The sequence below is a fragment of the Chanodichthys erythropterus genome, chromosome 7 (genome assembly GCF_024489055.1).
Source record: "Chanodichthys erythropterus isolate Z2021 chromosome 7, ASM2448905v1, whole genome shotgun sequence".
Lineage (NCBI taxonomy): Eukaryota > Metazoa > Chordata > Actinopteri > Cypriniformes > Xenocyprididae > Chanodichthys > Chanodichthys erythropterus.
The window spans coordinates 41972505-41987504 of record NC_090227.1 but is presented as its reverse complement, the minus strand read 5'-3'; the positions used below and the strand labels follow the sequence as shown (position 1 = coordinate 41987504).

Below are 15000 nucleotides of genomic sequence, written 5' to 3'. Positions count from 1 at the left end.
GTAAAGAGGTTTGTCTACTGTTTAGTTTTGAAATGATTGTGCTATCATCTTTTTCAGGTTTTCTAGTTGCATCTTTAGTGATTTTTCAACTATTTACTATGTCTTGCCACAAATAGGTGGATTTCTAGGTTTTTGCAAAATAAGCACAAGTGGATTTAGCTGGTTTTGACGCAAAAGAAAATCTAACTCGTTAAAAACCAACAAATTGTCTAGAGTGACATTTTTGAAAAAAAGTTATTTTATTCACTAGCTAATAACCTTATCATTACCTTTAAAATGAAACTCCTGAACTTGATTGTAAAAGCCTGGTAAAAAAATGCTCATTTAAAAGAAAAGATGTCTGATGGATTTAGAGGGTTTTGCATCTGAACTCTCCATATATATATATATATATATATATATATATATATATATATATATATATATATATATATATATATAGTTACATTATGCATTAAAATTAAAGAATAAATAAAAAAGCTTTGGTCACACTTTAGTTTAGGGTCCAATTCTCGCTATTAACTTACGAACTTCGACCTTTGCCTCAATAAATTTCTAATTAGTGCTTATTAATAGTTAGTAAGGTAGTTGTTAAGTTTAAGTATTGGGTGAGATTAAGGGATGTAGAATATGGTCATGCAGAATAAGGCATTAATATTTATAAGTGCTTTATATTTATACGCTTTATAAGTATAAAATAGTAACATGCATGCTAAAAAGCAACTAGTTAATGGTGAGAATTGGACCCTAAACTAAAGTGTTACGGTAAAGTTTTTAGCCCAAATTAAATATTTACATTTATTTTATTTAAATACATTAAATATTTTTATTTAAATTGCAGCATCCTATACAAATAACTCTCCTCACTTGAAGTGCATGAACATTTTTGGTATTCAGTTGTATTGAATTATATGCATGATTATAACCAACACAGTCACAATGCATTATGGGATTGCATGCACACTGTCTTATAATTTGGCCAAATGCATGGCATTATGTCTGTATCATGATGCTTTCTAAGGAGAGTGCAGTGCTACTCTACATTTATTTGATCACAGATAATGCTCTCTGTTTGACCGTTTGACCTGTTGCTCTTCGGCGGATCAGATAAGACACAATAGCCATGCTGTTTTCAGAGCTCGGGGGGGAAGATAAGGGTCTCGGGGAATTCAACAGCCTCCCTGACTGCTCTATAACTGCCCATGCGGCTGAAAGGCTAAAGGCCACAGGGAGAGGTCCTGAGCGTGGCTTCTGATTGGCCAGAGAGGGGCTGATTTTAACTCCTGATTGGCCGGAGGGTCCTGTGGTCTGGGGCTGTAAGTCGCCTGCTGGCTGGACGAACCCTGATTGATCTGGAGCTTTTTAGGCTTAGCATTCTTCCCTTCTGTTCACAGACGAAGCATTCTTTGCTCTGCTGTCATTTCTCTAAAGAAGGAGCGAGAGGTGAGGTCAGGTCACGACACAGCAGGACACTGTTTGTTCACAGCGCTTGCTCGGCTCCTTGTGCATAATGCATCTGCTAATAAAACCTTAAAACATCTCAAATTACTTTGCATTAAAAATGAATTAATGGATTAACTGCCATCCTCCATTACAGCATTTAAAGTTGCATCTAAATGTGTTGGAATGTCTTCATTGGTCTCTAGAGAACCAGATGAGACACTAATGAGCAACTTTCTCTGGGGTCTGTGTGAATGATGATGTTAAGTGATGTTTTACTCTGACAGAAACACTATAGTTTGAGTATGAGCATGTGTGTGTGTGTGTGTGTGTGTTGAAGGCTGAAATGTCAGTATGTTGGTGGCATCTCTTACCTGCACTAAAAGATCTTTTAAGGGCTCTTGGTAATGATCCGCTTTCAGAAAACACTTACACACTCGTATTGCTTTACCATTACTGACAATCACTTCTGAAACAGACAGAGAGGGTGAAAGCTTCATCCCTGTCTTCACATGTATTATTTTAATGTCAGTTTAGCAGTTAGAAAATAAAAAATTCTGACTTTCTTCTCCATCACAGGTCCAAAATCACATTTTCATTTACGATCTGAGTTATTTTTATGTGGAAAAAGATCAGATACAAATCTTTTTTTATTTTATTTTTCATACGATTTCAGCGAAAACTGTCAGATTACATGAAATTTTTATGTTTAACTCTCAATCATCATCATTGCATGGTCCATTTACTGAAAAATCAATTTATGAAATGATTTATGATTTGCACACTTGCACAAAGGGGTATAAATATCAGTTAATTTAGTTAAAATGTAAAAATAAGTTATGTTAATGCATATACTACTCTTTAAAGTTTGGCGTCTGTGAGAATTTTTTTTAAGAATTACTTTTATTCAGCAAGGATGCATTAATTTAAGTGGCAGTAAAGACATTTTTAATGTTGAAAAATTTCTATTTATTGTTTTTAACTTTTTATACTTCAAAGAATCCACAAAAATATGAAGCAGCACATCTGTTTTCAACATTGATAATAATCATAAATGTTTCTTGAGCATCAAATCAGCATATTAGAATGATTTCTGAAGGATCATGTGACACTGAAGACTGGAGTAATGATGCTGAAAATTCAGATTTGATCACAGGAATAAATTACATTTTACAATATAATCACATAGAAAACATTTGTATTAAATTGTAAAAATATTTCATATTTTTTCCAGTGTTTTTGATCAAAGAGACTTATTTTCAAAAACATTAAAAATAGTAGATTTAATGCTATTAAATGTGGTTTGTTATGGTGAACATCATTCCTGGTTGTACTGAACAATTTAATTCAGGTTATACCAAAGAAAATATATTAATAATATTTAAAAATCCACTTAAGTCCAATTAAATTCAACCAATCAGTGCAGGCGGTGGATCAGTCGTCGTCATTTGACTTCATACTATTAGTCATGATCAAATCAATCAGAAATATGGGTGGCGAATACAGTTTCATACTGAGAAGTTTTAAATAATGATCTTTAATTTTTAAAAAGTAAAAAAATACAGAAGTAGTTCAGAATATTAGCTGATTTTTTTGTATTTCTCAGAATATGAACTGATTTTTTTGTCACATAAGCTGAATTCAGATGGCCTTGTGATGATGTTTCTCTCTGAGTGAAAAGTTGACCTGGTGTTTTTAGGGTTGGAACAGACATGGATCATGGGAAGCATAGTCCCTCTCTGATCCACAGACCTGTGCTTTACTGAGAGCGTCTCCAAGAGCGAAGGAGAGGAAAACACTGAAACAGATCGACTGAAACGGAAGTGTCCACTTCTAATGTTGCTCTGTTGTGCTAGTGGTTCCTTGCAGGTTCATGTTTGGTGGCCTGAGATGCCTAAGCAGGGATGAGCTTACAGCCGGTCAGGATTTGATGAGGTCAAAGGTGAGAGGTCAGGTCAGTGGAAGGGACAGACTTACAGATCCTTTTATAATGCTGCAGGCGGCTATTTTTCCCTTTCAGCTGAACAGACAAACACAAACTAGATGAGTTTATAGATTTCTAAACTAAAAGATTTGATCGTTCCTGCTATTTTTGTTGTATTTCATTAGTATTTTATTAAGTTTTTAGTTAAGATGTGTGAGGATGTTGACGGGTTTAAACATGTCTCTCTGATCTCTAAAGAGCCGATCAATATGAGCATGTCCAGGATCAGATCAGACCTCCTGATAATCACAGCACACTGAATGCTTTAGACTCGTACACTGTCGTCTTAAAGGGATAGTTCATCTAAAAATCATAATTTCCAAACCTGCACAACACAAAAGAAGATATTTTTTACATTTTTTTCTGTCAGTACAATGAAAGTCAGTGAGGTCCAGTCAGTGTTATTTTTATATGAACTATTGGAATGTCCCTAAAATTCAAGATATTTGGGCAAAAATGCCCCGTTTGAGTTTTTGACTCATATTTACATCATATAATTGGACTTTAGTTAAATTATTTCACACAATTAACAAATGCAATATCACACGAATGCTGTTTTTGTCCCGAATAGCATGAGTGCAAATGCAATACCGATTTTTTTACAACAGTTCAATAAATAAGAAGTTAATATTGTATTGTTTTAGACACAATATTGTCTGTATTGCTCAATTTTGCCAATGAAAATATAAAGAAAAAGCAGTACTGATCGTCTCCTAGCAACACACAGCGGCATTTCATTTTTGAACGAATCAGGTGAACCATTCAATGACTCATTCATAAAGAGAAACATTTACTTCACTCCTGAATGAATCAGTGTGAACAAATCGAATGAATGAATGACTCAATGACTTCATCATTAAAACATTTACCGCCACCTACTGGCAGTCTTAGTTTCTTATTTACAGTATAATTTCATTCAAATTAATTTCATTTAAAACAAAAACAAAAAATATTAAAAGGTATAGTTCACCCAAAAATCATTTCTAAATCAACCTCATGGTCCAAAAGATTGTGTAATAAATTTTATGTTGAATCAAATAAAATATTTCTTTCTGAAGCTACTTTTTGTAATGTCTATTTGATGCTTTACACAATAATGACAATATATATAAATATATATATATATATATATATATATATTAGGGCTGTCAAGCGATTAAAATTTTTTATCGAATTAATTACTATATATATATCAGTTTTAGTTTTAGTTTTTATTTATTTCCAGTTTGTCATTTTAGTAAACTTATTTCATTTTACTTTTTGTTTAAGGGGTTAGGGTTATATCTAATACTTTATTTTACTTTATTTTATTTCAGTTAACAGAAATGTTTTCAATAGTTTTAGTTTAAGTTAATGATAATAATAACCCTGGGTCCAACGTTTATGTTCCACAGACTCTTTATCCAAAGCAACTTGCATTGCAAATTATGCATTTAAATATTATACACTATACATACTATATATTTTGCATATGGAATTTCCAAAAGTAATGTGATGATACCACCAGATGCATATATCATGATACTAAATGATTACCATATTCATATACTGTGGTATTTATATGCTACTCCCTTTTTGAATTAATTACCACGGTATTACTATAGTATATAACCATACAATAAGCATTTGTTGATGTTGGTTATTTGAATGGTGATTTAAACAATATTAGCACACACACAAGTGTAGTTTGATTGACATTCTTGAACTGTCAATCAACTCCAGAATAAGATGTTTATTTTAAACCGTGAGGCTGAAGCATCTGTAGTTTGAAAACTTCATGTCGGTGATTAGATCTTACTTATCCGTGTCTTATTTAATCTTTATACCACAGCTCTCAAGCCTGAGGCTGATTTTATTATCATCACCATCCTAACATGAGGTTTATACTGAGGTCTGTATGTATAGCAGAGCTTCCATTGATTTCTGTTAACTAATGATTGACCCGAGGCTTCTTGAGGGGTTGGAGGGGACGTGAGGGGGATGATCTTAATGGCTTTTGGGGGTTTTATGGTTGTCAGCCCGAGAAGGTCAGACCTGGAGCGCAGCAGCGAAGTGAAGGCCTCACTGAAGAGACATGTTAAACAAACATAATGCCTTTCAATCATAAAACAAGCCGTTTATGGGGAGCTGTGTTTGCTTGACTGGTGTATTGTGTTTGCTTCTACTGATTATTATCATCACTCAGAAAGCAAGAAAAGTTTTTTAAAGGGGTAGTGCCCATAAAAATTAAAGCTCTTGAAATGTATTGCACTCAGCCCTAACGTTAAATATGTCTTTACATGAACACTTTCACAAACGTTTTTGTTAGAGAGAAGCATTGTGAAGGAAACAAGCAAAAGTGTTGTGTTTAGAGAGTAACAAACACACACATAGAAGTGTCACCAAAAGGTGTGTGTTATGCTAACGTGAGGTGTTTGTTGGTATTGTTTATCTAAAGCTTTTGGTTTAGTTTAGCTCATTCATCTCCGCTGACAGTGTGAGCATGTGAACTGGATCATCTTACAACCTCTCTCTCACTCCTCTCTCTCATATCTCATTGGCATTTTGCCATTACAACAAGAGATTATTTATTCACAGCTCAATAAGTGACTATTGATGATCTTCGAGTCTGAAGAAGGAGTTGTCCGTTATATAGATGATGATTTTATGTTGTTGTCTTATTACAGGTTTATCGACCTTCACTCAGCAGCCTTCATCAATCATGGTTATGGAGGGATCCGTCGCACGATTCACCTGTAAAATCACTGCCACGCCCCCACCAATCATCACCTGGGAGTTTAACAGAGTCACTTTACCACTGGCCACTGAAAGGTAAAGCTCCGCCCACCTACTCGAGCGAGGAGGGGCTTAGTGTGCTTTCTTTAATTTGGCTTATTTAATGTATTGTAATTAGGGCTGTCGATTTAACAAAAACAACAGGTTAAAAATTTTAACATGCACCGCCCCAGACCTACGTAGTTCATCTTGATTGGTGATTCAAGTTGATTATTGACGAATAACATGATGAAATCTATAGAATGCAGTTAGAATGACCGTAAAATTCAAGATATTAAAACAAAAAGGCCCTTTTATGAGTTTTTGTCTCATATTTATATCATGATATAGTTAAGCAATATCATACCAGAGCTGTTTTTGTCCCAAATAACAATAATAATAAGTGTAAATGTGATATTGATTTTATTCAACAGTTCATTAAATAAGAAGTTAATATTCTGTTCAATTTTAGACACAATATTGTCTGCTTTTGCTCAATTTTGCCAATGAAAATATTACCTATAAAGCCAGAGCAGAACTGTTGTGTGTCTCCGAGCTTCGTTTCTGAATCCGCGTTTTGAACGAATCAGTCAGCTGAGCGAATGATTCAATGACTCATTCATAAGCCATTTACTTAATTCCTGAATGAATCAGCTGTTTAAATGAATCGAATGACTCAATGACTTACTCATTTAGACATTCACTGCCACCTACTGGCAGGTTTAGTTTATTATTTAGAGTATCATTTCATTAACCCTTAAATGCATGACTGTTTCGCCAATCATTCTTTATTGACCCGGATCTGTATCTAACACTGATGGATCTCTACCTGTCACGATAATATAAAACTCCTCTGATATTAGAGTAACAATTACAGAAGAATAAAATAAATCATATTTTGTTAACTTTTTGGGCTTGAAAGGGCTCCGTTTGAGCAGATGTTTTATGCCATCATCACTGTCCTCGTCAGAATACAGCAAATAATGGGTTAGATTTATGTTTGAGGTCACAAATATGAGCCTATTCGCGATCTCAAACGTATTCTCAAAATGATATAATCTTCAAAATCAATATTTCGAGCGCTAACAGCTTCACCAGATCCATCCAGTGACAGTTACAGTTTTATTTCGTTCAGTACTCGTTCTGCACTAAATCGCTGAGCCATTTCATGTTTCTCTTATTTCGTTTTCTGTCTAAATGAGTCGTCACTTCAGCATTGTGTATGAGGCATTGCCACCTTGTGGAATAAAGGTGAATTGCACTTATTCTGTCATCCGAGATTCAATTATTGTTATGCAGAAAAAATATATGTACACTCATACACACCTCGGGTCGTTTGCGACCCTATAAATTTTTTTACAAAAAATGAATAAAAAATAGACATTCTTTTATAATTTTTTTCTTGTTATATTTTTTATAATTAATTGATTGAGGAATACCAAGAAGGTTGATGTCTAACTTTAAAAAATGAACGAGGAGGAGGGTAGTGAATGACGTCCCGGGTCACCAAAAACCCGAGGTATGCATTTAAGCGCAAAAAAATATTTTAAATCATTAAAGGGATAGGTCATCATTTTATTATCATTTACTCATCCTTTCGGCCTTTGAAGCTTAAAAAGTTTATGTGTGATAAATTCTATGTTGAATCAATCATACAATATATTTTTTTCTAAAGCTATTTTGTAATGTCCATTTGATGCTTTTCTCATTTAACACAATAATGACTTTAAATTATCTTTTTGTGTAATTAATTAGATTAAAAATTGTGTAACTAATTACATTAATTAATTGATTAATTGTGTAATTAGATTAATTAATTAATGTAATTAATTAGATTAAAAATTTTAATCACTTGACATCCCTAATTATAATATATTTTGTATTCTTGTTACTTTTTGCCACATTTATTTTATTAATACATGTTCTTGGTTTAATTGTGAATTATTCAGAGAGAGTTTCAGAATAAAATCCACTTGATTCTACCTGATGGTTTTTATGTGAATGTTTGCATGTCTAGAATCACAGTGCTGCCCAGTGGCGTTTTACAAATTCAGGGAGTTGAACGGACCGACGCTGGGAGTTACCGTTGTGTGGCGACTAATATCGCCGCCCGACGCAGGAGCTCCGAGGCCACGCTAACTGTGACCGCAGGTTAGATAACAATCTAAACGTAGCTCACGATGTGGCTCAGAGCGTATATATATACATATTTCACTTTCATTTACACTTACCATCTTTATACTTCTCAATAGCTCCGTCTCCCAGAGTTCCTCAAAGGCCTCATATCATTGCCGGCCCGCAGAATCTCACCGTGGCGGTTCACAGTACGGCTCTGCTGGAGTGCATGGCGACCGGAAATCCTCGTCCGCTGATCTCATGGAGCCGGGCTGACCATAAATCCATTGACGTTCACAAAACGAAGGTTCTTGGCAATGGAAACCTGCTCATATCTGACGTTAAACCCCAACATGCGGGGATCTACTATTGCAGAGCCACTACACCTGGAACCAGAAACTACACGATCGCAGCCGCTAATATAACTGTGCTAGGTAGAGTCTAAACAATCCTTATATATGTTCTGTTTGCTTTTTAATACTTAAAGAAAAACATTTGTTATACACCATGAGTCAAAGTTTGGAATAATTAAGATTTGAATTTATTTGATCAAAAATACAGTAAAAACAGTGAAAAATTATTACAATTTAAAATAACTGTTTTCTATTTAAATATATGTTAAAATGTAATTTATTCCTGTGATCAAAGCTGAATTTTAACATGACCCTTCAGAAATCATTCTAAATCATTCTGATTATCATCAATGTTATATATATATATATATTCTATATAATATATATATATATATATATATATATATATATATATATATATATATATATATATAAAAGCTGTTTTATAAATTTTCTATTCATCAAAGTATCCTGACAAAATTGATCAAGATGTAAAAAATGTATTAAAACTGAAAAAATGTAAGCAGTTTTCAACATTGTTGTAATAATAAATGTTTCTTGAGCAAAAAATCATCATATTAGAATGATTTCTGAAGGATCATGTGACACTGAAGACTGGAGTAATGAAGTCTAATAATAATTAACAATATTACTGTTTTACTATATTTTAATCACATTAATGCAGCCTTGGTGATGCAGAAGAGACTTCTGTCTTCCGTTAATAATTATTCCAAACTTTTGCCCACTAGTGTAGATTGCGAAAATACATTTCTGTGCTTTTATTTTTGTGCAGCGCCTCCATCTCTCGTGGAGTGGCCGGAAAGCGTGACCCGACCCAGGGCCGGTACCGCCCGCTTTGTGTGTGTGGCGGAGGGATTTCCCACCCCTCAGATCACATGGCTAAAGAACGGTGAACCCGTTCACTCAAACGGACGCATCAAGATGTATAACAGGTACTGCATGTGAACAAATGCATGCATGCATAGATAGAAACAATCAATGTGTCTTAAAGTAAATGTGGACACTTTCTGACAGACAAGCTGCTACATTAAACTAAATGCACATTGCACTTGTTTCTATTTGACTTTGAGTTGAAGTGTACGTGTTGAGCACTACCTGACGCCCAAACTGGCTTTAGGCTGTTGACGTTGCTCAGGTCTTGAATTGGCTCATTTATCTGCTGGAAACTCTGTCCTGCTGAAATATTCATCAGCTGGTTTCTTCTGTGGAACAAGAGAGGGTTAATTATTCAGTGCTCTGCTAATGGTGTTTGAGCTGATTTTCTCTTTGATTTTCCTCTAATTTGTTTTCCTGTCTAGGTTTGTTATTGGATCCTGAAAGCAAAAGGGGAGGGGGAGTGATTTGGACTAGTGCTATTGACGTGCTCGTTTCCTCCTCAACATACCCATGTTAAACATGCATGTTAAATATATGTGTCTAGTTTTATTCGCAGTTCTTGCATCTACAAAAATAAAAAATTTTACAAAACATTTTTTGTTTTATAAAAATTTGTCATACAATACAATACAATACAATATATTTTAACATAATAAAAAATCTAATTTTCCCCAAATTCACACACAGTAATGTAGTAAAATGTGCTTAATTTTTATGAAGATATGCAACAAAAAAAAAAATGTATTGTCCCTAAAAAGATTTCTAATAATATAATATAATATAATATAATATAATATAATATAATATAATATAATATAATATAATATAATATAATATAATATAATATAATATAATATAATATATCCTTAAATTATTATATTAAATAAAGAAAATTAAGCACATTTTCCCCCAAATTCACAGTAATGAGGTAGTAAAATGTGCAAAAAATCTATAAACTCTAATAATAAAATTCTAAGAATAGAATAGAATATAATAGAATAGAATAGAATAGAATAGAATAACAAAATATAATATAACATATTTTCCCCTTGAATTATTTTCCATGGTGTGTCTCATACTTAATAATGTAATGTAATTATTTTTTCAGTAGAGTTTTTTCTATTTTATATGTTTAAATGATCTTAAATTAAAGGCAGCACAACAAATACTATTAAATATTGCAATAACAAGAATTTGGGAATAAAATGTTTTTAGATTTTTTGAAAATAATGTCAAAAAATGTTACTGCCCTCAGTAAGAATTTTCTTTATGCACAAATATTTACTTAAGATTTTAGGGTGCAGTATTATCAGGATTTGTGAGATGTCAATATATAACATCTTAAGGCACACATTATATCATCATAAAAAAACTTTTGTTTTGTGTTTTCACAGTAAACTAGTGATAAACCAGATTATTCCGGAAGATGACGGCATATACCAGTGTGAGGCGGAGAACGAGCAGGGTTCAGTTCTGGCCATGGCTCGTCTGATCGTAGTGATGTCGGACAACCGGCCGAGCGCGCCCAGAAACGTCCGTGCCGACACCGTGTCCAGCTCGGCCATCTTGCTTGCCTGGGAGAGACCCATGTACAACTCGGACAAGGTCATCGCCTACTCTGTGCACTACATGAAGGCAGAAGGTGAGTGTTTCTGATATAAACAAAGAAATGTGGAACGGACTGCCTCTGTTGTCATGCTCATTTCCATCTCAGCCAAATATATGCGTCTAGTTTTATTTTCAGACATGCATTTACAAATATTCATGTTACTAAACTAAATTTTTAATGTTATATTGTATAAAAGTATAATATAATATTATACTAAATAAAGAAAATTAGCCACATTTTCCCACAAATCCAAATTCAGTAATAAGAATCTGGTTGGGGGAAAAAATAATTAATTTTTATGTATATAATGCAAAAAATGTTACAGACTCTAATTATTAATTTTATCATATTATAAAATGTTATAATATAATATTATAATTTTTTTAATGTTATATTGTATAATAAATATAATATAATATAATATAATATAATATAATATAATATAATATAATATAATATAATATAATATAATATAATATAATATAATATAATATAATTAATATAATATAATATAATATAATATAATAAATTTTCCTTAAATGATTATACTAAATAAAGAAAATTAACCACATTTTCCCACAAATCCAATGCTAGTAATAAGAAAAATGTTGGGAAAAATTGCTTAATTTTTATGGATATAATGCAAAAAATGTTACAGACTCTAATTATTATATTATTTTATATTAATAATGTTATATAATATAATATAATATAATATAATATAATATAATATAATATAATATAATATAATATAATATAATATAATATAATATAATATAATATAATATAATATAATATAATATAATACATTTCCCTTAAATTATTATACTAAATGAAGAAAATTAACCACATTTTCCCACAAATTCAAATCCAGTAATACGATTTTGGTTGGTCTGTTTATGAAAATAATGCAAAAAATGAACTGATGTGTAGTCTAGTGTTTTAATGGCACAGGAGCCCAATTAATTCAGAAATACTCTCTTTCCATTCATGAAAGTTAGACAGTTGCAAAAGTCACTTGCTTGCAATTTAAATGCATTGGCAGTCTTTTAGATTTTGAGAAAGACATCCAAATAAAAGACCTGCCTGCCTGTGAGGAGATAAGGAAGAGAAAACAATGAGATGTCCAACAGGAACTGTTCTGACAAGTGTGAAATCCTTATTAGGGATTTTGCCGGTTGCACTTGGACTTCCAGAATTCCAGGCTATTATTGGGAGAAGAATAGCTCTAGAGAAAATACATGCTGCATCTGCTGTGGAGGGCAAAAAGCATCGGAAGTGATTGAAAGGGGTGCAAAAGAGGGCTAATTATCCCGAGTGTTGGAGTGTCTTAATCTAAGCCTGAAGAGGCTTTGGGGGGGTTTGTCTCTGTGCGTCAGAGTCAAAGTCTTCAGTGTGGCCATTCAGCACCGGAACAAGGTCTTTTCTGTTGACTGTCGAGGATCTTGTTTATTGGGTCAGAAATTCAGTTGGGGACTCAATGATGTAGAGTGTTTCTTTTATTTGAGCATCTTAATGTGGGCTAATTAAAGTGTTATCAGGTTCAGTGGACCTGTGGGAAAACCAGCAGGTGGAATTTGCCTTTAGTTGCACTGATAAAGCGGTTAATTAAAAGAAGGCAAGGCAGTGTTGATTGAGTTGACATGTTCCCTTTTTAAATAAGCCCTCGTTTTTGAATCGCCACACAGGTTTGTAGTTAAAGACTTCATGCATTTACATTTATTAAGTGCAAGGAGCATGCATTTAGGGTGGTTTAGCATCTGTGCATTATTAGTTTGAATTTAGTGCTTATGCATTTGGCAGATGGATTTATCCAAAGCAACATACATTGCATTCAAGGTATGCGTCAGTTCATGCAGTGTCATGCTTTCCACAGATACATTCAGGCTTGTCGTGTCTCCACAGGTCTAAATAACGAAGAGTACCAGATTGTTATCGGTAACGATACCACCCGCTACATCATTGATGACCTGGAGGCCGGGCGGAACTACACCTTTTACATCGTAGCGTACATGCCCATGGGTGCCAGTCGCATGTCGGACCACGTCATACAGCGCACGTTTGAGGACGGTGAGTAGGGGATGAGAATCAGACAAGCAAAAATGTTTTGCCTTTGAAGATGCAAACCTGAACAAAAGCATGTTCATGATTGGTTAATCATCTTTTTACTGCTAATCCACTTTATTGAGGAATGAGCTGAGAGAGCTTGTTTATTTGCCTTAAACGGATCATTGATTATGATTTCACTTTTTAAACTTTAGTTAGTGTGTAATGTTGCTGTTTGAGCATAAACAACATCTGCAAAGTTATGACGCTCAAAGTTCAATGCAAAGGGAGAAAAACTACATCAATTTATCCACTAACCATTCAGAAACGTCTAAAAGTTGTAACTTCTTCCTGAGTCTCTCCATCAGTGTCGACTCCGGTTTGAACACCGTTACTGACAATCCTCATTTTGGCTGCGTGAGATTCTCCAGCTTTGTTGTTGTTGAGCTGTTAAAGCTCCGCCCTCTTCTGGAAAAGGGTCCTAAAAAAAAAAAAAAAAAAAACTAAAAACAATATCTCATTAAGTAAATGTTATTTGTTATTTCTCTCTCAGTTCCCTTACGCGCTCCCGAGTTGAGCCTCACCAGCCGCAGTCCCACTGATATCCAGGTGTCGTGGCAGCCTCTGTCTCATAAGCTGAGTCGCGGTCGTGTTTCTGCGTACCGCCTCTCGTACAGGACCAGCACGGATGAGACGCTGACACAGCTGGAGCTCTCGGGACACAAAACTCATCACCTTCTGGAGGGTCTTCAGCCCGACACCACATATCTGCTGCGTGTCGCTGCTGCAACCAGTGTGGGCTGGGGAGAACCATCAGCCTGGACGTCCCACAGGACACCGAAGACTTCCAGCACCAAAGGTGGAACATCTGTCTGTCTGTGTGTCTATCTATCTATCTATCTATCTATCTATCTATCTATCTATCTATCTATCTATCTATCTATCTATCTATCTATCTATCTATCTATCTATCTATCTATCTATCTATCTATCTATCTATCTGTGTGTCTATCTATCTATCATCAGTCTCTCTGTCTATCTGTCTATCCATCCATTCATCCATCATCCATCCGTCCATCCATCCGTCTGTCTGTCTGTCTGTCTCTGTCTATCTGTCTATTCATCTATCCGTCTGTCTATCTATCTATCCATTTGTCCATCTATCGGTCTCTCTGTCTGCCCGTCTATCGATCGGTCTGTCCGATCGGTCTATCTATCCGTCTGTTTATCTATCTGTCTATCTGTTCATCCATCCATCCATCCATCCATCCATCCATCCATCCATCCATCCATCCATCCATCCATCCATCCATTTATCCATCCATCTGTCTGAAAAATACTTCTGTCTATCTATCTATCTATCTATCTATCTATCTATCTATCTATCTATCTATCTATCTATCTATCTATCTATCTATCTATCTATCTATCTATCTGTCTGTCCATCTATCTATCTATCTATCTATCTATCTATCTATCTATCGTTCTATCTATCTATCTATCTATCTATCTATCTATCTATCTATCTATCTATCTATCTATCTATCTATCTATCTATCTATCTATCTATCTATCTATCTATCTATCTATCTATCTATCTATCTATCTATCTATCTATCTATCTATCTATCTATCTATCTATCTATCTATCGTTCTATCTATCGTTCTATCGTTCTATCTATCTATCTATCTATCTATCTATCTATCTATCTATCTATCTATCTATCGTTCTATCTATCTATCTATCTATCTATCTATCTATCTATCTATCTATCTATCTATCTATCTATCTATCTATCTAT

At 34.0% G+C, this 15000-nt stretch overlaps 1 protein-coding gene across 1 annotated transcript in view; it reads left to right on the top strand.

Annotated features, from left to right (window-relative positions):
• LOC137022971 (protogenin A) overlaps window positions 1-15000 on the top strand; it is a 46591-nt gene that overhangs the window by 8075 nt on the left and 23516 nt on the right. Inside the window, exons 3-9 of the mRNA XM_067389452.1 lie at window positions 6091-6235; window positions 8196-8329; window positions 8431-8727; window positions 9440-9599; window positions 10938-11185; window positions 13058-13222; window positions 13752-14057. Of these exons, the coding sequence (XP_067245553.1) occupies window positions 6091-6235; window positions 8196-8329; window positions 8431-8727; window positions 9440-9599; window positions 10938-11185; window positions 13058-13222; window positions 13752-14057 (1455 nt within the window). The remainder of the gene's footprint in view (window positions 1-6090; window positions 6236-8195; window positions 8330-8430; window positions 8728-9439; window positions 9600-10937; window positions 11186-13057; window positions 13223-13751; window positions 14058-15000) is intronic.